Raw genomic sequence first — 23,802 nt, 5'->3', positions numbered from 1 at the left:
TGTAGTAACATATTCCTGCTAATCCACTGTGGCATGTTCTGACTCCCTGGTGGCCTTTGGAGAAGATCTGTTTTGTTGTCATGCTTATCAGTGACAGCATCAATGCGTGTCTTCTGCAAACGTCATCTTGTAGCTGTGTTGAGGGTGTTCAAATAACCAGGCACATAAATAATTGAAATATTGGCTAAAAAAGCAAGGCTGAGAATGTGATTGGGGTTAAACACGCATGTGAGGTTGTAGGGGGGAGAAAAGGAAAGGAATGCTTGTGATGATAAGTTAGATTTCTGCGATGTCTCTCGCCTTGGATTCGTAGATTGCTGCAGAAAGAGTCACTGTGTGGATGGTAAGAGACACCCTGGGAGAGAAAATCGATTTCCCTCAAGCAAAAGGAGGTGTTGGTCACCCTGGCACAGCGCTGGCGCCTGCCCCTTACCATGGGAAGGCAGCAAAGTGGGTTGGGATGAAGACTCTGCATCCTCTCCCAGACGTGCTGCTCATGATGCAGCACAAAGGGATGATTTGGTAGAGACTCAGAAGGGAAACAAGAAGAGCTGCTTGGAAATGTGTTGTAGTTTGAAAACGTCATCGTTTATTCACAGTGATTTTGGTGAGCAGTGAGTGCTTCCCTCTCACCCAACTGCAGGACAACCTCGGTCAGAAGATAATCTTCTGAAGTTTTTGGAGTATGGAGGGGGGAAAAAAAGCCCCAAAACACTCATATCCCTCCTTCCCTTTCATCCTCCTTCTAAAACAGCATTTAGCTGAAGTTGCCTTCCCCACATTGCGGGATCACCCCACTTCCAGTTGGGAAGAAAGGTCGTAGAATCATAGAATGGTTTGGGTTGGAAAGGACCTTAAGATCATCCAGTTCCAACCCCCTGCCATGGGCAGGGACACCTCACACTAGACCATATCACCCAAGACTCCATCCAGACTGGCCTTGAACACTGCCAGGGATGGAGCATTTACTATTTCTCTGGGCAGCCTGTTCCAGTGCCTCAGCACCCTCACAGTAAAGAACTTCTTCCTTAGATCTAACCTGAACTTCCCCTGTTCCAGTTTGAACCCATCACCCCTTGTCCTATTGCTACAGTCCCTGATGGAGAGTCCAAGTTGCACCCACTTGACTGCTGATGGCAGCACGTGAGCGTGGACTGGGCTGGATAAAACTGTGTGTGATGAGAGGATGATGACTAAAAATATGCAGGTTTTTTACAGGCTATCCAGGAGATGTTTTCACTCACAGGCTGAGGTGTGTGGCAGCAGAATGGTGTGCTCTGGTTGCTGGAAATACAGCTGTTGGGGTGTGCTTGTGGCTGTTGAGGGCATTTCCCTAGGGATTGTCCAGAAAATGCCTCACTTCAAGTGTCCAGTAAACTCACAGCTGCAAACACCCCTGTTTCCAAAGCAAGATCAGGTTTTAACTAAAGACTATAGTGCTAAGGTGGTGATCTCTTTTGGTGGTTTCAGTGAGACCTACTAAATACTCAGTTATTGCTTGATGTTGGTCAAGAGGATGCAACCTGGCAATGTGCAAAGGGAAGAGAAGCCACAGAAGGCTTTGGCAGAGACATGTATATTTGAAGTTTGGGGCTTTTAAGTCTGAGGACCCCAAAAGGCTCAGGGACAGAGTAATTCGATGGCACATAAATGTGAGCGGGAAGGAGGCTGCTTGAAGCAGCATCGTTTTTCTTGCATGCTCTATTGAGAGGAATTTTGCTCCTTCTGTTGCTTTTCCCAGCTAAAAGCACTACAGAAATGCTGGTACTTTACAAGTGACCCTCACACTTGTGCTTTGTTGCACCAGGAAAAAAATCTTAGAGGTCTGGGACAGCAGAGAAACTAGGAGGATGGGAAGAGGGAGACACTGGACAACCTTGTGCTTTGAGGGTTGGCTGTAAAACTGAGCAAGGTTATGGAAGGATTTTTGTTTTCTTTATATTTGCTGGTAAAAGATGCTTCAGAGCTGGGAGAAAGCCTTTGGAATGAGAACTAGGAAGAAAGGGGGGAGAAAAAAGGCCTATTTTCTTTGTCCCACCCTCCCCTAAGAAACAACAAACCCCTACAATAGGATGAAAACACGCCTGAGGAGACACACTTGCAGTGTGTGTCTTGGCACTGAATGATACAGCTGACTCCCACAGTTACACATCTCCTTCCAAGCATCATAACTATCTTTCTCCTCCCTGGGGAGCTCTTCCTGGAGAGCTGGCACAGCCCCGTGCTCTTGGGTCTCATCCTGGCTCTGCCCCAGGCTTCTTGTGGAAACATCTCTTGAATCTTTCCATGAAATGAAGAGGTTGTGTCTTGTCTTTTTCCTTCTGTCAGTTTGATATGTGAGCTCAAGCGAACCACTACTCGCTGTCGGAGCAGTCTAAGGGTAACGGTGGCTCTGGTTGCTGTATCCATCCTAATAGCAATAATATCAGTCCAGTGCTGAGCAGGTTGAGCTTCAGCAGTACTAGAGCTTAAGCTTTTAATTATTTTCTGTAATGCAAATTCAATGGCCATCAGGTTTCTTCCAGAGGGAGGGATGCCTTAGGGAGAGATGGATGTGTACCCTGCTCCTGCTTGTAGAGCTTTTGGCCGGGCGCAGCGCGCTCCCGTGAGCAGAGGCAGGCCCTGCTACTGCGCACCCTCCTGTTTTTTTTTGCAGCACCGCCGGGATGGGGAGAAAAAGACCAGCTTTACAGAGATCCCCGGGAATGCAGCCCTATTAATAAGGGGTTGGATATTGTGGTATCATCTAGTTGAGCCCATAGGAGAGATCGTGGCAGTGTTATGCTGGTGCGTGGGGAAAGAAAGGGATAACTTTGTGTTCGTGCATGTGGTGTCCAGCCAGACTGCAATAAACTGTGTTTTTGTTTTGCTGTCAGCTTCTATTTGCACCCAGGCTGAAGACCCCGGGGGTAAATCAAGCCCAGCTCTGGGCTGATGCGATTTCTAGTGGACGCGCTGAAGGCAAAGCACGGTTAGGACAGATGAGCAGATGCTGGATCACATCATTCAAGGGCTAGGTTGTAATTTGCCCTATTGGGAAAGCAGTTGTGCTGCTTGGTCTAATCCTGGACCAAATTACAGTGCCCACATTTGGTCTTTTCCTGGAAGTCTGGAGTCCCTGCAGCGCATCCCAGTTACATGTTGCACAGTGGCTGGTGACTGCTGGGGACGGGACCTCTCTGAGCGAAGCAGCTCAGTCTCTGTGCCAGCAGAGATGTGGTGCAGGGGACTTCCGCACCCCTAAGCTGGGCAAAGCCAGGGCTGCCGTCCTGGCCACCCGTGTCACGTGTGGCAGCTTGTTTCGGAGTAGTCCCACTGCAGAGACCCATAGCATAGGGACAGGAAGGGATAAGCTTGCTGGCCAGGCTGGTTTTATCCCAAAATCATCTCTTTTGGCTCCCTAGTCCATAGAAGAAATAATTGAGGGGGGCTGATGACTTCTCCTGTTCCTGCACACCCAGTTCTGCCCCAAGACTTTTGAAGAGCCTGAGACTCAATGTGAACATGATTATTTTGCAGGTCCTGTCTTGTCTTTCAAATGCTACCAGCTGACAGTGTTCGCAGGCTCTTTGCCTCTTTCAGCCTCAATGGACTTTGGTCCCTTCTGCTTTGTGTATTTTGCGGGTCCTGCTGCAGCTCTGGGTCATTCAATGAGGTTCTGCGTGAGCACCATCACCACTTTCAGCATCTTTCTCCCAACAGCAGGAAAATCTGCTCTTGCCCATTAGGAACTGTAAATAACCCCAGTAATGCTTTTTATCCTCTTCCTTTGTGCCAGGTGGAAGCTGTACCCCCGGGTGCTGAGGGACGTGTCGGTGATGGACCTGTCCACCTCGGTCCTGGGGCACAGGATCAGCATGCCAGTCTGTGTTGGAGCCACTGCTATGCAGCGCATGGCTCATGCTGATGGAGAGACAGCTACTGCTAAAGGTGAGCCAGGCAAAGCCCCCTGCAGTGAGGCAGAGATGAGCAGAGTGATGCTGGGCCTGCTGGTTGTGAAGCGTGGTTTGGCTGTGGCCAGGATGGGTTTGAGCTGCTGCTCAGAGTAATCAGGTTGATTTTTGGTTCTGGTTTTTTATTGTTTTCCATTGACTGTTTTGTGAGGAGGTTCTCCCTTGCTATGGAATAGGGATGAGTGTGTAAGAGGGGAATCATTTGTAACACACAAAATTAAAAACGGGTTCTACCTCTATATCTTTCTCTATATTCTATGAATCTAACTCTATATATTGTCACAGCAACATTCTTCCTGTTAGAGAACTGCTTTTGATTGGGAAATACACTTCACAGAATCCCAGACTGGTTTGTCTTGGAAATGACCTTAAAGCTCATCCAGTTCCAACCCCCTGCCATGGGCAGGGACACCTTCCACTAGAGCAGGTTGCTCCAAGCCCCTGTGTCCAACCTGGCCTTGAACACTGCCAGGGATGGGGCAGCCACAGCTTCTCTGGGCACCCTGTGCCAGCGCCTCAGCACCCGCACAGGGAAGAATTTCTTCCTAATGTCTGATCTAAATCTTGTTTTAATCTAAATCTAAATACTTGTTTCAAAGAGGGCTCTTTGAGAGCATCCCAGAGAGCCACTGAGATGCTGCAAAAGATGTTGCCTAAAAGGCTGTGAGAAATGGGCTGTTCACCCCAGTTCAGATGTGAAACTGTTTCCTGCTGCTTTAACCAGCTGCAGAACGATACAAATCAGAAACAGGTCACAGAGTGTGCCTGTTGCATGCCAAGAGCACTGGGCTGTGCATTTCAGTGCTGAATGGAAAGGGACACAACACCTAGATAGGCAATATTAAAAAGCAATAAATCCTGTGCACGGCTCAGCTATTGATCTAACAGCATTTCCACGCCCAATGCAGCAAAAGCTGGTGTGAAGTGAGTCTCATTACCTGCTCTGCAGTGGGAGCTGGCCTCAATTCCCATTACAAGCCCCATCACTACAGTGTGCGCTGTGATCGGCGGCACAACTGCAGCAGCAATCTCTGTAAAAGCACAATTCTCCATCTTCATAGTATTTTTGGACACATTTTTTCCCCCTTCCCAAAAGATTTATTAGGAAGCCACAGATTTCCTGCCTATTGTATGTGCCGGCGTGTTCCACACGATGGAGCTCAAATACCTTGAATTGGTTTGTGAAGCAGCGTCCGGTGGTGTCCTGTCCTTCAGCAGCTCTTGTGCATCGTTTCTGGCCCAGGTTATGCTGGGAGGGAACCCTGAAGCATTCTACTATTAAGTGCAAACGTGTTAATGAAATGTTTAGAGCAAGATTTGAAATACACAAAACACAGGATGTTCTTTAGCAAAATCTCCCACCAATGCTCCGGCCTGGCCATGTTTTAAGGCATAATGGCACATAAAGCCAAGTGGAACAATGAGGCTGACTACCAGGGCTGAGCTGTCACTGTGGTAGATAATTTTGGAACTTCCTGGCTTTTGTGAACTTATGTTTTTGTATTTTAGCATCTGATTATTTCATTTAATGTCTTTGGGCTTTCAAGCTCAGAGAGCTTGGTGGACGGGCAGCAGTTTGAATGTGGGATCAAATAAACGCGTCTATTGGAGTTGGTAAATTTCTGGTAAATCACTTTCAAAGTTGAGAGTAATTCAAGTTGCACCTTCTGCATTGCATTAGTGTTTCTTGCAGCAAAAATGCACTTCAGTTTTATGCTCTGTTAGAGGTGGAGTGGGGCATTCAGTGCCAAGCGTTTCGTTTGACCTTCTAAGATGACAGGGATCAGTCATAAAGTACACGTTTGACTTAAAGGTTCCCTTAAACTTGGAACATTTGGGATCAGGGAGTTTGCCACATCCAACTTGTCTTAAACTCTGTGATACTGATGAAATATGAGTGGATTGTTGGTTGCTTTGTGATTTACACGAGCTGAGAAAGTCTGATCCATATTCTTGTGGCCTTTGCAAAGCCTGGTGTACTTCCTAAGCTTGATTTTGGATCAGGTGTGTAGGTGGTGCCTTGCTGCTGTGATGATCCTTGAAGAGGATCCATGTTTCATAGAGTCATAGAACAGTTTGGGTTGGAAAAGACCTCAAGGATCATCTAGTTCCAGCCCCCTGCCATGGGCAGGGACACAGTGTGGCCTGAATCTTGCCCCTTCCCTGCCAGCGCCTTAGCTCATGTTGGGGCAGCTGCCCAAAGGAGAACCCACGTGTGTGTGTCTGGGCACCACTCAATAGGTGCCACAAGCCACACGTCTGCCTGGTTGGGGTTAAACCCCAAGACATAACCCTGGGTTTACACCATCCTTACCTGCAGGGCAGGGCGATGCAGAGAGCAGCAACAACTCCTTCCCCCGCCTCTGTGTGCCCTGAGACCACTGCCTGGTCCTGCCAAGGAATTCCCTTCAGTGACAGCCTTTTGCTTTGAACTCTCTGCTCTTCCTCCAGGTTTTCCCACAGGTGGCAGCATAAATGTTCTCTCTAGGGACGAGGCCACGTGAGGGTGTCTCTCAGCAGGTAAAACTCCCAGCTCTCGCGCTGGGGCTCGTCAGGGTTTTGGGAGCTGCTGCTCCTCAAGGGATGCTCTGCCCCAGTGACCAAGGTGGTGGAGAGGAATGTGTCTCTTACCGAAACAGGGCAAAGTCTGGCAGCTCCCCTTAAACACACCTTCACTGGCAATTCTGTTTCATTGGTAAAGGATCTTTCTGGGGAGAACTGTTCAGTTCTAAGTTTAAAAGCTGCTGGTGACAGGCCGTCCAACACAACTTTGCTTATTCCAAAGGTTATCTGACTCCAGTCTGGGCAGAATAAGCTCTAGTCCTGGTCAAAACTTCAAATCCAGATGCTGGGTTTAGTTATACTTCTGTTTGCTATGTTCAAAACCAACAAAAACTATTGTCCATATAGGCTGTAATGAGGTCGCTCCCCAGTTTTCTTTGACATACCCAAATGGGCCAGGAGACCCTATGGAGGAAACTGTCTTGTCTTTGACACAATTTCATGGACTTTGGCAGTTGTCCCACTTTTCCCAGGTCTGTCTTCAAGTATGTTCCCAAGCATTTTAGTTGTAATTCATCAGTTTATGTTGCAATTTTCCAAAGAATGGATTTTCTGTTCAGTAGAAACTGAAAAATTGGATGGAAAATTGTTTTGGTTTAACTGAAATGTTTAATTTGATCCAAAACACAGAGTTTTATTCCATTTTCCTACCACCTAATGCTTTTTGCTATAGGTCTCTTTTGAGACAAAAGTGTTAGCTCCGAAGAAAACATTTCCATGTTGAAAATACCAACACATGACATTTTGACTTAGGTGATTTTTTCTCGTTATTCCCACTCCAATTTCAACCTCTTTGCCTAAAAATATTTGCCAAATTTGATGAATAATCTCAGCCACCATTAAAGAGCAAAGGGCTGTTCTCTAAACACGTTGCAACAGGTCTCTTCTTATTCTTCATGACCTATTTTTCTCTTGCTTGTCCATGAGAAGATTCACTGTTCCTCCATGTGAGGAGGAATTGATTTGCCATCCCGACTTCACTCTGTGCTTGCAAAGCAGTGTGATCCCCGTGTTGTCTTTGGATTGTAGAATAGTTCTGGTTGGAAGGGACCTCATCTAACCCAACCTCCTACAATGAGCAGGGACATGTTCAACTAGATCAGGTTGCCCAGAACCACATCCACTCTGGCCTTGAATGACTCCATCACCAATGCATCCACCACCTCTCTGGACAACCTGTGCCAGTGTTTCACCACCCTCATTGTAAAGAATTTCTTCCTCACACCCAGCCTGAATCTCCTTCTTCTAGTATAAAACCATCACCCCTCATCCTATAACAGGCCCTGATACAAAGTCTCTCCCCACCTTTCTCATAGGCCCCTTTTAAGAACTGAAAGGCTGCAATAAGGTCTCCTGGGAGTCTTCTCTTCAGGCAGCACTCCCTGCAAATGCTCCTTAAATAGGTCCCACCTTCAAGTACACCAAAGCAAACCCGTGTGTGCAGCTGCTTAAGGAAGAAATAGCAATTTTTTGAAACCTTAATCAATGATAATCAGATTTGTAGCATTATTTTACTGAGCTTTCTTTCCTGATCATGTGGCTGCCAGTCGCACGCTGCTGCCCTACTGACCCATCACCTTATGTTCTTGTGGTTTAGCCCAGAAGCAGTATTGCAATACCCGGCCACTGTGGCTTGCTGAAGATCAGGTGGAACAGCCTGGCTGTTTTCTTGGCCTCATCTCTTGAGAGCTTTGACTGGCGGCTGCTCAGATCTGATGTTTTGATGTTTACCCTCTGCAATTGCTCCTAGACAGCCTTCTGAGTTACTGCTGATGCAAGAAGGGTTTCACCATCACCTGCGATGTGATGGTACCAGTTGCTTTGCCAACTGGAGAATAGGAATACTGACTGAAAAGCCTTTTTTCCCTGTTTTAGTTGAGTTACTGGCAGCTTTATTTCCACTAGAGAGGAAGGAACATCTTTGTTCTTTGGCTCTTAACAGACTTCTACCATGCTTTTTGGTTGCTCTGATGCTGCTGAGCAACTGAATTCAGGTTCCTTGTGCCCATTGCACACGCAGTGAGCACAGTCACAGAGTGACAGTGAAGGAGAGGTCTTGCAATCTGCCGCTTTTAGTGCTCAGCCACAATGAAAATAGTAGGACTCTGTACCTGTGCTTCGTAGAATCACAGAATGGGTTGGTCTGGAAGGGACCTTAAAGCTCCTCCAGTGTCCACAGGCAGGGACACCTTCCACTAGAGCAGGTTGCTCCAAGCCCCTGTGTCCAACCTGGCCTTGAACACTGCCAGGGATGGGGCAGCCACAGCTTCTCTGGGCACCCTGTGCCAGCGCCTCAGCACCCTCACAGGCAAGAACTTCTTCCTGATGTCTCCTCTCAATCTCCCCTCTGTCACGTTAAAGCCATTCCCCCTTGTCCTGTCCCTACAGGCCCTTGTAAAATGCACCTCTCCAGTTTTCTTGTAGCCCCTTTAGGTATTGGAAGGCTGTTATAAGGTCTCCCCAGAGCCTTCTCATCTCCAGGCTGAACAAGCCCAGCTCTCTCAGCCTGTCCTCACAGGAGAGTTTCAGCTGCTACCTATGTGCTGTTCCCCAAAATCAGTTAATTTCGGGGTAAGGCTATTCCAGAGTCCTTAAGAGGACAACGTTTGCATGGGACAACATGGCCTGGACTGACCTGGCCCTGACTCCCCCTCAGAGACCATCGTGGCCAGGGGACTTTCTGATGCAAGTGTAGGCAGGCAGCCTGGCACAACAGCCCTCCTAAGAGCAGCCAGCTCCGTCCTGGCCCCGTGTGTCTTCCCCTGCTGCCTCCAGCCTCCCCGCGCAGCTGACACAGCGCGTTGTGTCAACACAAGGATCGCAGGCACAACTCGCACGCAGTGTTCTGTAAGGGGTGAGTGAGGTGAGGCCGGGCAGGGGATTTCTCAGCCAAGCGTCGTTCGTCAAGAGAGTGATGTTAAGTACTTTAAACAACTCTGTTTCTTAGGAGACGCAGCTCCAAGAACGTAGCTACTTCTCTTGAGAAATACCACTGTGCCAAAAGGACATCGCGTTGGTTCCAGCTAATGTCCTCTGGCCCCTAACCTGGGGCCAGTGGATTCAGGAAGAATGACCACAGTGGGGCAGTTGGGCTGCATGCTTCTGAGGTATCCCTAAAAGGGAAATGTTGGGAATTTGCACAGCTGGAGAAAAATAGCAAGTTCCCATTCCCATACAAGGTAACTCAGTCGAAATATGCAAGAACTGGGCTGTTCTCCAGTGTCCTCCCCTGAAGTATGTTGCTGCTGGGTTGCCCACAGGGACAAACTCCATACTCTTCCTAAAGCAGTGATGTCCCATCAGAAGGAGACTGAGGTTTCAGGGTGAAAAAGGGGCTAAGAAAGGTTATCGCTCTGTTCTCCTGTGGACTTCCAAGTGGGTCCTGTCCCATGATGTGCTTGATTTGTTGCTATGTAAAATACACCCTAATTCCCCAAGAATGAGGAAAGCCCTGTCTTATCAAGGTCTGTGTTCCGTGGTGAGGAAGTACATCCTTGCTTGTGGCTTTCCTGAACTGAGTGCAAGGAGGTAGCAGTGGGGCTGAGAAAGCTGCACATGGAACAAAGGTTGTGAAGCTCCCCTTTCCTAGGAACCCCACCATATCCCAGTTCTAGCTGCATCTGGCCCTGAAACAAGGAGGAGAACAAATAACTCAAAGTCTTATCATCCTGATATAGAAAACTTCCCCAGCCTCTTTTATATGGCTACTGCTGTGCTCTCTGAACCATCACTGACCTCAGAGGGAGCCTGAGGTGTGTGCAAAGGTAAATGCATGCTTTGGGCAGTGGTTGGGGTTAAAAGAAGACCTGGGGTGGGGAGGCAAGAAAGGCTAAAAGCAATCTGAAATGGCATGAGGAAAGGCTGGTTTACAAAAATCCAATGTTTAAACTCTGGCAAATGTCACACATTGCTGCAAGAGCATCCTGTGGGAATACACATCTAGTAGGACTGATTTACAATAATAAACAGAGGTATTTGCAGCACCTCAAAATTGAGGTGTAAAATATAGTTTCTGGAGGAAATGAACTGCTTCTGTTTTCTTCCACTGCAGCTAAATATGCAAGAAGTGGAGTATATTTTTAGCAAAACCTGATTTGAGGTAGGAAGGAAAAATAGAACCTGGCAACACTTCAGACCTATGTATCATGTGTTTGAAAGCCTAGAAAACTGTCAAAATGAGCTTTGAAATGATCAAGATAAAGCACAGATCAACCAAAACTGGAATCTCAAAGCTTGGAAAGCTTTTGTGTATGTGAACTTTGCATTTGACCACACGGATCCAAACTACACGTGTCGAGCTGGCGCTGGACCAGTGGGTCGATAACTGTACGGGGCAGGGGAATGCTGTGAGTGTGCCTTCGTGGCAGTGCCATAACCCAGTCTGGGATGGTTGAACTCTGATTGAACCAAACCACTTGAATCTAATCTTAAATAAGATGAAAGCATTTTCTCTATTGCTACGTATGCAGTTGAAAGGGTACAGTGTTCAGTTGTGTTTGAAATCTTCTATTCACCCAATAGATTTTACTGTGCAGTTTCTACTGTAATTTTTGCTTCTTGTGTCCATAGGGCTATAGAGCTTGAGGATAAAAGGAAGAATGGAAATAAATGGCTACCTGAAGGCAGATCAAACCATAACAGTTACATTTCCCTTTTATCTGATCTAAGGGTTTTGCAATTACTGGGTGAGCAACCCTGCCTCTCAGTCATGAACTTGTATTTGACAGAGCAACAGGAATGCGGGTCCCTTGTTTCTTAGCATCACTTGATGGACTTGATTTACCAAATCACTTACTGCAGGACTTGCAATAACCAACCTGATTTTAACAGGACTTTAGAATCAGAGTCACAGAATCATAGAATCAACTGGGTTGGAAAAGACCTTTAAGCTCATCAAGTCCAACCACTCCCCAGCACTGCCGAGGCCACCACTAACCCTGGCACTGAAGGACTCGTCTACACGGTGTGTGAACACTTGCAGGGACGGTGACTCCAGCCCTGCCCTGGGCAGCCTGTTCCAATGCCTGAGCACCCTCTGGGCAAGGAATTGTTCCTCAGCTCCAGCTAAACCTGCCCTGGTGCAGCTTGAGGCCGTTTCCTCTTGTCCTATTACCTGTTACATGAGAGAACAGCCACCTCCTCATGCCATCCTCCTTTTGGGTAGTTGTAGAGAGAAGGGCATTCAGTAAGCATGGGTTCTTCAGAAGCAGCTCATTTCTAGGTACTTAATCTGTGAGAGGGAACTATTTTCAGTAATTCTAAGGGAAGGAATGAAAAGGCTGCAATGCAGCGAGTTTGGGATCATGGCTTCTGTATTTGCAGTGATTGAAAGCTGCCTGGTGGCCCTGGAAGGGTGTAACCAATTTGTTTGAATAAGCTGTTCATAAGTTTCCACTCTAAGAGACTTGTAATCCTTATTTAATAAAATGTTGTCATAAAGACCACTTTTTAATTCCTCGATGGGCTGGAGATGACGTTTAGAAACAGAGCTCCATTTACATTACAAATATGCATACTGCGGTAGACCAAGAAAAATAAGGCTTTCTATGATATTTTTGAGTTTTACAGTGTGTTTTCCTTTATTTTACATTAAGTGACAGATTACTCCAAGAAGAATAAGTGATAGATTCATAAAGACACAGCTGTATGAGGTTAGGTGGTGTATAGTGCAGCCTGGGTTGGAAATCACCCCTGGGGAAGTGGCCAGCACAGAGCCTCCGGCTGCTTGACCCCATCTGGGATTGTTCAGTGACATGTAACCATGGGGCTGCCCATGCCTTGGGAGTGAGTCCACTCCACAGCCTTTTGAAGGTAAAGGAGAGGCCAAAGCACAGTGGGCATGGGCACTCATTGCTTTGGCTTCAGTGGAGACTTTGGTGACCACTTGTCTGTTGTAGCCGCTCATCTCTCTATTTACTTTTGGGGTATTCTGGATGGAGACTGTCACTTGGGATGTGTTTCTCCCATTCTTGTGAGATCAGAACTTCTACTTTTGATCAGCAGAAGTGTTAAGCTTTATGTATGGGATCACACAATGGATGTGGGGCTCCTCTCCTTCAGGCCATGAGGTAGAGCAGAAGTGTTTAAGCAAAGAACAGTGGAGCTTCCCCCTCGAGTCTTTAAATAAGGTTCTCTGTTGGACTGTGTCCTCCTGTTTTATTAAGCCCTGAAATACCCTGTAGGGATGAAAGCAGGCGTTTACTAGAACAGCACTTCAAGGAACATAGGTATAATGCTAGTGAACATTTTGGGGGTGGGACAAAGCAATGAAGGGAGTGCTTGTGGTGGTGGTGAGGAGCACTGAAGATCAATGTCGAGCATGACAAATTCAAGACACCAATCTGCAGCAATGTGGCAGTGTTCAAAAAGTTGGAACCCTTAAATCCATATCCTTATGTCTTTAGGTCATTTAAAGCTGTGAATGTGTGTGTAGGTCCTTAAACTTTGCCAAAATGTCTGATAAAAGGTAGCCACGAGCTCAGGGCTTACAAACAGGCTCCCCTTAGGATTAAGAATTATTAATATTGGTTAGGCTTAGTTTGATTATAATACCTTCTATTTCCAGCACTGGAGCAGGGATCTTCCCAAACAGTGTGCAGAGAGCAGTCACCAGAAATTTGCCTGTAAACATGGAGAATAAACCAGAGAGGGCTCACAGCAGCCCACAGCTGTTAGTAACTGGTATCAGTGTTGCATTCCCTGCAAGGCTGAAAGCACGTTAACACTGAGGAAAGGTAGTGTGAGATTACAAGCACTGACATGCTCTGATGAGCCAAGTGCTCCTGTTCAGAGAAGCTCGGATAATCTCAAACATAACCTTGTGTTCCTTCCTCCAGCTTGCCAGGCAATGGGGACGGGGATGATGCTGAGCTCCTGGGCCACATCTTCCATTGAAGAAGTGGCTGAAGCAGCTCCATCCGGCCTTCGCTGGCTGCAGCTGTACGTGTACAAGGACCGGGAGGTTACCAAATCCCTCGTGAAGCGCGCGGAGCGAGCGGGATACAAAGGGATCTTCGTGACGGTGGACACGCCGTTCCTCGGCAGGCGCTTCGATGATGTGCGCAACAAGTTCCAGCTCCCTCCCCACCTCAGGTAGATGTTCACTGGTGGGACCTGGGGTGGGCGTGTGGCAGTGCCATGGTCACCACAAGGTGCTGTGGGAGAAACTTGTCTCTGGCACAAGGAATTTCTTCCACTTGCCACACTGGGTGATAACACTGAGGAACTGAGCATGTATCTCTTGCTGTGCTTGGGCTGTGATCTGCTTTGGGTCCAAACTAAGCTTTCTTGGCTGTTTGCAGACTGTAAAAGACACTTTGTGCCAGGCAACAGGAGGCTGCAGGCTGATGAAGTTAAAGAGATGGGGCATTTCTTTGTGTATCTGTCAATATATTCTTGGACTCAGCTGGACACAGCCCTGTGCAACCTGCTGGACTTTGAACTTGGATCCAGCTGCAGAGTTGGCTCTGCTCTGAATGGGGACCTGAGCTGAGTGGACCAAAGGGTTCCTTCCAACTAATGCTATGTTTCCTTCTAAACTCTGTTATCCTATTCAGGGCCATGTTACTATTGACCACAGAGTCCCTTTCCAAGCAACTCCAACTCTCCTTCTACTCAAATACAGAAATACATGGGTATCACTATTTCCAAATTCTCCTTGAGAACAGTTTCTATCCTCATGTGTGTTTTGGGACATTTTCTTATACCTCAGAAGTTTTTGTGGCCTCTTGATTGACTTCAGCACTAATTCTAGTTCCTCTCTACTGGAGGGCCTTATGACCATTTAATCTTAAGTTATCCAGCAATGTTGAAGAGTGCTGATTTCACCAGCCTCTTGTAAATACAAATTGGTAGAGTGTGGAGATCACCCTGATAAGCATAAAGAATCCCAGACTGGTTTGGGTTAGAAGGGACCTTAAAGCTCATCCAGTTCCAACCCCCTGCCATGAGCAGGGACACCTTCCACTAGAGCAGGTTGCTCCAAGCCCCTGTGTCCAACCTGGCCTTGAACACTGCCAGGGATGGGGCAGCCACAGCTTCTCTATGCTGAAGTGCTGGCACAGTGTTAGCAGCCACAGGCTGGCTGGAAAAGTACGTAGTGGATGAGATATCCAGGACTTGGGTTTACAAAATGGAGCTAAAACTCTTGTGTCTTGCAAGTAGGTCTTGACAGTGACCGCAGTCTGCCGTGGCATGTATTGAGAGTGCTGTGTTTGCTCTTATTCAGAGCCCGTGGATGAACTCAAAAATGGAAAGAAAAAACCCAAAAGGATAATGGAACTTACTTTGAAACAGATTAACTGTGACTTGAGTGAAAGCTAGTTTTGAATATTATCAATGAATCTGAAATGCTCTTCCTGCATCACCTAAGACAGTCATGTTAAACTACATACATACCATATGTAACATGTACAGAGTAAGAAATATAGTATCACATCCTGAGGTTGGTCTTCTTTTCCATAATATTCAAATGGAAGGTAAGCCATGGGACTCTGCAAGGAATCTGGTTCTTCACCACACATGCAAGAAAACCTCCAGAGCCTGGGGTGTTGGATCTACCCATACGCTTGTACTTGAAGCTGACAGGTGACATGATGAAGGCTGACAGAGCAGGCTTATCTCTGCCTATGACTTCTGTGTTTAAACATAATCTTACGAGGAAAGCACCATAAAAACAAATATCCCTGATACATCTAATGTTAAAATGTAGCATGGGGTATGCATGGGCCCTGAGTAGTAATCCTGCTCTAGATCTGTGATTGACAAAACATTGTCGATACACACTGTCATTTCATCTAAAAACCATTCAAATAATACTTTAAATAGCTTCTTTGAGGGGCAGCACCATTTTAAGGCCTGAGGTTAAAGAGATTTTGAATGTGAGTCAACCCAGAAATGTTTGAATGAAGTAATAGAGGATTTCTGAAACACTTTGACCCAACCTGACCAAACCGTAACAAGGTTTTGTTTGAGTGAACCACATTAAATCATATGAAGTTGGAGTAATCTTTGAAGGTTCTAATGACTCCCTTCAGATTTCAGAGTGACACTTGGGCAGTGTTTTGTTGCCGAGCCGGTGGTGGAACCCTCCTCTGCTCAGTTATGTGATAACTTTTTCTTGGCTTCAGGTTTTCAACAAAGTTCTCAAAGCAACAACAAGGTGCCATTGTGCTCAGAAACGTATGTAAGGCAACATTCATCCAAGTGTTGATCTGCATTTCACAGGCCAAGAAAAACAACAGTTATTTATACAATCTTATCCACGGTTCTGTTTTCCTCTGGGCACCCCACCCTCCACAAACCAACAGCTGAAAAGCTGGATCTTGCTGAGAGCCCTTTCTCATTTTCTTCTGGGCCTGGAGCTGAACAGAAAAGCTTGTTGCAGGCATGAAATCAGCACTGAAACCAGCCAGTTTCCATGCAACCCCCCCAGTGGGTGGAATATGAGCATAAACCAGCACAATGTGGAACAAGACACAGTTTTTAAAGAACAGAGCCATCAGCCTTGTGTGGGACATGGGTGTCCTTGGTGGTACTGGTGTTGCTGGTGGTGGTTTAATGCTTGTGAGCACTTGGGGCTGCTTCAGCTTTCTAAAACAAGCACAGCCTGAATTACTCTGTTTACCCTTATTTTCCTGCTTTGTGTAGTAAGTCTGTGAAGTCTTTGGTGCAAGGGCTGTTCCTTACCACTCATTCCTAGAACTTGTGAGATTGATTTGGTGCTAAAGAGCAAATAATAGCTAATGTTTTCATATGAACTTAATTTCCACCCTTCCTACATTTTACAAGGAAATGTACAAAACAAGGTGAACTGGCTGGATGCTGGTCTTGTCAGAGAGATGAAAATTCTGAATTCCTTGCAAAGCTTTGTACAGCTCCATCTAATTCATGGAGCTTAAATTTCCCTTCCTCTTTCTCCCCTCCCACCTACTCAATCCCCTATTCCTCCAGTAGCTGAATCCCCAGGCTGAGAAAGTTGGGGCTGTTCAGTCTGGAGAAGAGAAGCTGCGTGGAGACCTCAGAGCAGCTTCCAGTGTCTGAAGGGGGTTACAAGGATGCTGGGGAGGGACTCTCCATCAGGGAGTGTAGTGACAGGACAAGGGATTTAAACTTAAACAGGGGAAGTTCAGGTTAGATCTGAGGAAGAAGTTCTTTACTGTGAGGGTGCTGAGGCACTGGGACAGGTTGCCCAGAGAAGTGGTGAATGCTCCATCCCTGGCCAGGCTGGATGGAGTCTTGGGCGACATGGTCTAGTGTGAGGTGTCCCTCCCCATGGCAGTGGAGTTGGAACTGATTGATCTTAAGGTCCTTTCCAACCCAAACCATTCTATGATTCTGTGATTTGGGGGGTAAAAAAGCAAAACCCCAAACCCAACTTTTCTGCATGAAAGCAAACGGGATTTTTGCTGGTGAGTATTGCTGCACCTCTACTTTTTAGTGGGTCCTGGGTTGTTGCAAGCAAAATTGATGTTATTTTCTTAAATCCAGCCTGAACTGCTCTAGGGTCTGAATGTGCCACAGCCTCTGGTGCATTTCTCCTGGCAGATACTGTTGTTCCTATTTTATGATGGGAAACTGAGGCAAAAGTAGTGGCAAAGTGTCATGCTCGAGGTCTAAGGGAGGACAGATCCCTGAGCCTCCATTAGTGCTCTCACTGCTGTTTTTTCCTCCTGGTTGTGGATTTAATGCTGAACCTTTAGGTTTTGGACTTTATCCTGTTACTTTTGGAAGAATCAGGACAGTTGTCTTGCACCAGAGAAACTTGTACCAATGGTACCAAATGCTTTGCCAGCCAAAGGTTTTGGCTTACGAAGGACTGTGATCTGACACGCTGGGATGGGTTTTTTGCTCCTGCCCTGCAGTGCAGTGAAGGTTTAACACAGCTAAACTGAATGCTGGCATTAGGCACTGATCCGTGGCTACAGTGAATCTTTCTCAGCCTGTTTTTCTATGTATTTTGTCATTTTAGATTAAAGAACTTCTCAAGCAGTGACCTGGCATTCTCCTCGGGGAAAGACTTTGGAGAAAACAGTGGACTGGCTGTGTATGTAGCTGAGGCAATTGATGCAAGTGTCAACTGGGAGGACATCAGATGGCTTCGAGGCCTTACCTCGCTGCCCATTGTTGTGAAAGGAATCCTCAGGGGTGTGTAGCTCTGCTGCCTCCTATGGGGTAGACAAGGCATCCCTTTGCACAGGGAAGGAAAAGTGCTGGTGCTGTGCAATTCTGTGCAGTTGCATAGAACTGAATTATTTTGCAGTGGGAAGCACCCACTTTGCTGATATGAAATACATTGGGATGTACAGTTGTATTTCTGTGCTGTGTTAAATAGAAAATGTGCCAAAACAGACCCAAAGCAATCAGAAGGGGAAGAAACCTTCTCCATGCATGGTTAGGAACCCAGAGATGAAGCCACTTGCAGAAGTAGCTGCTTAAATAAGTACCTAGAGCTGCCAGATGGTTTGTATGGCTGTGCTACAGGGTCTATCTACCTTGATGTTCAGTAGGTAGGGACCAGAGTTTACTAAATGTGTAAGCTGGTCAGCCGGCATCGCATCCGTTGTATCTGAAATCAGATGCAGACAGGAAGATGGAACTTGCTTCATTGGTTGTGCCTGTAAACTCTGTATACAACTTCAAGGAAAGCTGGATTTCCATTCTGTCAGAAGAACACTTAGCACAATGTAGTGGTTTCATTAAGTATGGATTATTGTTATAATCATGCCAATAATTTTGCCTTGGAGAAAATCATTCAGCAAATAAATTTCTTAATGATGTGTTCCAAAATGTGGTAGAGAAAATAAAGGCTTGCAACCAAAGTGGCTGCTAATCCAAAGTGATCAAATGTTCTGCTCTCACATTTCAAACTACTTTTCTGGTTTTACCTCTTAAAGATAAAACTTTTCTCTGTGTTGAGATGTTGCTTTGGAAGGATGAAGCCCTAAGGTGGCTTTGTGTTAGCTGGCAATGTGTTTTTAGTGATGCCAGTTACGGAAGAGCATATTGTGTGTGTTTGTTTTCTAGCTGATGATGCTAAAGAAGCTGTAAAGATTGGGGTAAATGGTATCCTGGTGTCAAATCATGGAGCACGACAGCTTGATGGGGTTCCTGCAACTGTAAGTACTGGTGCCAATATACACCAGTAGTCTCTGGTTTTCTCTGCCTTTTGACTTCTTGTTTGCTTCTCTGAACACATGGTAGCTGGAAGAAAAACCTGTAAATACGTGTGTTATTTGCCTTAACCCACAACAACAATCTTACTCCTCTTCTCTACGTATGTCACATTATACTCTAAGTTAGACACAGCCTCCCCTTGGTCAGATCAGACAATAAAACACAGGACGGTTGATGTGTGGCTGTTTCTTCAAGCTACCTGGGCACCCTGTCCTTGGCTGCACCACCTTGGGTGGAAATCTAGCAAAGCAGTTTCAGACAGAGCATTACTGTCAGCTGAAGCTTTAGAAATTGGAAAGTCTTTAAGGATTTTCTTTCCAGTCTCCTCATCTATTTCTCCTTTCTCATCCTTTTCTGAAAACCCCTTGTTACCATCTGCAGCACACAGAAGCTTGTGCTAGAGTTGTTTTTCCCCTTCAATACTCTTCAGAGGCTTCTGAAAAATTACATGGTTACAGAACAGCTAAAGGCAGAATGAAACTCTCCCTTTTTCTCCTTTCAAACATTTTCACCTTTGGAAAAGGTACAGAGTGGTTAAATTATGTTATTTTTTCCTTTTCCTTTTCCTTGTCGTGCTACCCCGTGCCTTTTCCAAAGGTGAAAGGGATTTGAGGAGTTCTCAACTGGCAAAACAGAAAGAAGTAAAGGAAAATGAAAAAGTATGTGTTCAGGCAGAAGGAAAACCCTCAGAATTCCAGTCATCACTCATCTTGCTTCATTTGGTGTGGGAAAAGCTGCACAAGTGAAAAGAGAATGAAAGGGAGGAGAATCAAAGCCCAGTTGTGACTGTTTCAGTATTCCTAATGTGTCCTTGATGAAAAACCTCCTGTTTTCCATGATGGTTCTCTGAAGGGAGAGGAGAACAGGTAAGCCCTTTATCACTGCTGAGTGTTTGCACATGTATCCGTATCTGCTCATCTCTGCTGTCCCACTGGCATGCCCTCCACCCAGTCCCTGGAGTCTCTGCCTCTCTCTTCAAGGACTGGATGTATCCTTGAATCCATCCTCAAGGATGGATTTCCCCAGCTGATTTCCTTCACCCACTGATTTTCAGAGGCCTTCCCATACACCCAGTCTGGATCATCTGGTTGTGTTGGCTGATTCTTCACCAGCCAAGCTTGCATTGGGAAGCCAAACACCAGCACATATGGTTTTCTAAATGGTTAATGAAGTTGAGGCATTGACCTCTGAGTTGAGGCGTTGCCCTCTGAGATGCTCTTGCCTGGCTGTCCCCAGCTACTCCCAGGGCATGGTAGGAAAACAGACTTCCTGATGTCAGGAATTCTCCAGTTTCAAAAGAAAGACTGAGATTTTTCTTTTACAGATGTGATTTAGTGCTGTTGGAGTGTGTGCAGCTATTCAGTACTAGACACCTTAAGGTGAACTGAATTTTCAGTGTGAGTCCCTAATACTTCTGAAATGAAGTTTTATCTTCAGCTTCTGTTCTCTTTATCTTCTTGTCACCTCCTGAGAATATATTCCCCAATTTCACTAAGAGTATTTGAAAATCTTGGGCAAGTCCGTATGTGAGGCAATCCAACAGGAAGAATGGATAAGGATGTTAAAAACATTATTTTGAGGAATGAGAAAGCTCAAGAAATATGCTTTTTTTGCCAAAATCAGTAGAACTTTCTGTTCAAACTATCTGTTCTGAGTTGTTCCTCTGTGACACCACAGTGCAGAAGAAAAAGCGCTACTAAGGCTGATGTGTTCACTGGATTTCATCGTACGGAGAACTACATTTCATAATGCAGTTTTCACAATGGAAATATCTGTATCAGATCATGCTAAATGTTTCTGGTTTAAAAGCATAATAATTTGCTTTAATTCCATGGCTTTTCGGAACGTGAGCTGAACCCAAGCTGGTTAATATTTCCAGTGTCTAGTTACACATTGAGGAAATCGATGTTTTAATTATGGTTTGCATCATACTTTAGCTATTACAGCACTTTAATGTTGGTACAGTTTGTCAGGATGTAGAAAGTGGTCTCTGTATATGGAAACAGATCCCAAATATGTTTGGCAAGAGAGCAAAACCAAAGGGAGGGGGAAAAATCACAGCAAGTGCCAAACTTCAAGAAAATTTTAATCTAAACCTAAAAACAAACTGCACTTTCAAGTCTTCCTCCCCACCATCTCCTGGTCATTTTTCATCCATTAGAAAGGAAATGAAATACATCCGTATTTGAAAGACGTGAATTTGTGGGCCTTTTGTCTTACTACCACACACTGTTTCCAGTCTCCTTAGTACTTGGCTTCCAGTTTTGTGTCTTTCCTGATTTTCATGAATAGGAACTATTTAGGCATTACGGGAACAGTTGCCCTGTAACTAATCTTGAGCTTTGAATTCACGAGGCTCATCTCTTCATTGGGACCTCTTGCATAGTGTGAACATGTTGCTTAGTTCCCTCGTTAATTGTAATTTAGGAACAGTAAAAATCTTTTCCACCCCTAACTTTATCACTGGTGTAGGGGATTAGTAGAGCTCGATGAAAGTAACGTACAAGTCCATTAGAAGCAAGCATTCCCCACTTAGGTCAAAACTCAGATATGAAGAAGTCTCTTCTAGATTTATTCCTGTTATCAATATGCATTTTCAAAAGGAATAATACGTTCATTAAAATTTTTCAGCCAACTCCAAGTTCCTTGGGGCACATTTTCCTTTTATTTCATGTCTTTAGGTAAAATGCCTGCCTCTGGGCTGCTGGATGTTTGCTGGCCCTTAACATAAATGAATTATAAATGTAAACAAGAAAGCAAAGATGGTAATTTAAAGGTGACAGTGATTCAATTTCATCCCCAAACTAATGAACACTGGAACTTTGGGGGATAATACCAAGGAAGGGCCTCCTCTGTGTTTGCTGTTTCTTATATCCTTCGTAAGTATCTGATACTGGCTTATGTCACATACATGTCATGGGATCAGATGGCTATTTTGTGTGACTGCTGATTCTCATTCTAATTATGTGACTCTCCAAATAAATTTAACCTTTGTATATATCTGCTAACATGCTAAGTCACTGCTGGTTTTCAATACAAAGCTGTGCTATTTGTGCATACAGTTAGGCATGCAACTGCTCATTTAGTTTCTTTAAAACTTTGATCCTGTATGTAAGAATTCATTAAACAAATAAATAGGGTTACAGAAGTGGACGAGCTGTCTTCCTGGTTTCACTCTTTTAGATTGATGTCTTGCCTGAAATCGTTGAGGCTGTGGAGGGGAAGGTGGAGGTGTTCCTAGATGGTGGTGTAAGAAAAGGCACAGACGTTCTCAAAGCACTCGCTCTTGGTGCCAGAGCCGTGTTCATCGGAAGACCTCTCATCTGGGGCTTGGTTTATCAGGTAAGTTAGAAAAAGCTTACATTTATGTTTATAGATATCAAGACTCCCTGTTTAAGCTTAGTGTATGCACAAATGTGTATGTGTGTGCCCATAGGAGTGCGTGCGTGATGGTACCTGAGTGTGTCTGTGTGTATCCAGACCATCTGATTTAAAATTTGCTATGACAAGCACTCAGGAGTTATGGTTGTGCATAAAACTTTGTTGGCACAGTATACATGTCTGTACCTACACACATGAGCTATATGTATCCATAATAGTACATATTGTCTCCTAATCTCCTAGGGTGAAGAAGGAGCAAAAGAGGTTCTCCAGATGCTGAAGGAGGAGTTTCGCCTGGCAATGGCACTGACAGGTGAGACATCAACGTTCCCCCTCAGTAATCACATTTTCTCATTGCTTTCATTTGCCCTGGGCAAGATGCTACAGTTACTCACACAAAGGAGGTGGAAATGTTTGCGGTATAAACAGATTAGTCTACAGAGAAATGGGAAGAAGACTTGTTATCCCTGTCTTATAGATGGGGAACTGAGCAGATGAGCTAATAACAATGAAAGATCTTTTTCACAAGGAGAGCAATAAATCCTTAGAAAAGCAGTGGAAAATCCTCAGTTGCTAAAGGGTGGATTTCATCTGGCAGAATGTAGATTTCTATGGGACAAAAAAGAAAAAGTATAGAGTGGGATGGAAAAGCAGGGCTTTCAACTGATATGTAACTTCCACTCCAGGGTGCCGGAGAGTAGAAGAAATCAGCAGGACACTGATACGAAGACATCAAGTATCGTCTTCCAAGATTTAGGTCTGAAGCCTATTGCCTCGTGTGTTGCCTGTTGTACAGAAAGTGGGCTATCAGACAAAAAGCAACTGTGTTCACTCTTTGGGCCTCATCCTGCAACTGAGACTGAGAAGAGGTGGTCTGTAGGAGATGACTTGCTGAAGAAAGTACTTACAGCAAATGTTACAGGTGTTTCTGTATTCTCTTAGGGTGTTAAGGAAAGCTGCTCTACTGGAAGTTGTGATTAAAGATAGGCCTTTGTATAAAACCAATATAGAAACTTCAAGGCATTTTGCATCAAATGTTAATATTAAGTTACATGCCTGGAAGTAACTTAGATGTTAAAATGAAACTATAAACCAAAATGTTTTGATAGCAAACCACTATCAAAATGGAGAAATTTAAAATGTAAAAGATAATTCTTGGTCACTCTTAAAGAAACTACACTGCAGATTGTGGAGATTAAATCTTGCGTTCTTATGAACATAGTTTCATTTCCCTAAAGACCATGTGCTATTAATTTACAATTAAGAGTCCTCTAAGCTCCTACTGACTACACGCTTAGAAAGAACTGAGTAGCAATGCAAAATCAGGGAATTCTGCTGTTGAAGTGACACAAAACCCCTCTGTAATGAGATAACATGTCAGGTATAGGTCAGATCCTTGGCTGGTGCAAATCCTTGTAGCCCTATTGCCTTCACCAGACTGTGCCAACTGCACCCAGCTGGAGCCCTGAGTCCCATTTTTCTGCTAGATTCATTTGCTGACTGTGCCAAGTGGAGGCCGATGCTATCTGGGAGAGTTTGTAGGCTTTGCAGCCATGTGCAAAGGAGGAACTTGAATAACTGATTCATTAATCCATCACTTGGGAAGATCCTAGTGACTTTATTCAGTTTCCATGAACACCCTTCAGACAGATAAATCTTAGCGTTATTCACTTTGCTTATGATGAGGATACAGAGATTTTGTAAAGAACAAAGGGATAGCTTCATACGACAA

The 23,802-nt window shown here is 45.2% G+C and overlaps 1 protein-coding gene across 1 annotated transcript in view; it reads left to right on the top strand.

Annotated features, from left to right (window-relative positions):
* Nucleotides 1–22,827, top strand: part of HAO1 (hydroxyacid oxidase (glycolate oxidase) 1) — a 26,940-nt gene extending 4,113 nt beyond the window's left edge. Inside the window, exons 2-8 of the mRNA XM_010015818.1 lie at nt 3,779–3,930; nt 13,352–13,607; nt 17,485–17,660; nt 18,540–18,631; nt 21,873–22,031; nt 22,314–22,383; nt 22,757–22,827. Of these exons, the coding sequence (XP_010014120.1) occupies nt 3,779–3,930; nt 13,352–13,607; nt 17,485–17,660; nt 18,540–18,631; nt 21,873–22,031; nt 22,314–22,383; nt 22,757–22,827 (976 nt within the window). The remainder of the gene's footprint in view (nt 1–3,778; nt 3,931–13,351; nt 13,608–17,484; nt 17,661–18,539; nt 18,632–21,872; nt 22,032–22,313; nt 22,384–22,756) is intronic.
* The last annotated feature ends 975 nt before the right edge of the window (nt 22,828–23,802 follow it).

Source organism: Nestor notabilis, unplaced genomic scaffold (genome assembly GCF_000696875.1).
Source record: "Nestor notabilis isolate BGI_N333 unplaced genomic scaffold, ASM69687v1 scaffold1146, whole genome shotgun sequence".
In the NCBI taxonomy this organism is placed as follows: domain Eukaryota; kingdom Metazoa; phylum Chordata; class Aves; order Psittaciformes; family Psittacidae; genus Nestor; species Nestor notabilis.
This window is presented reverse-complemented; position numbering and strand designations above follow the sequence as displayed.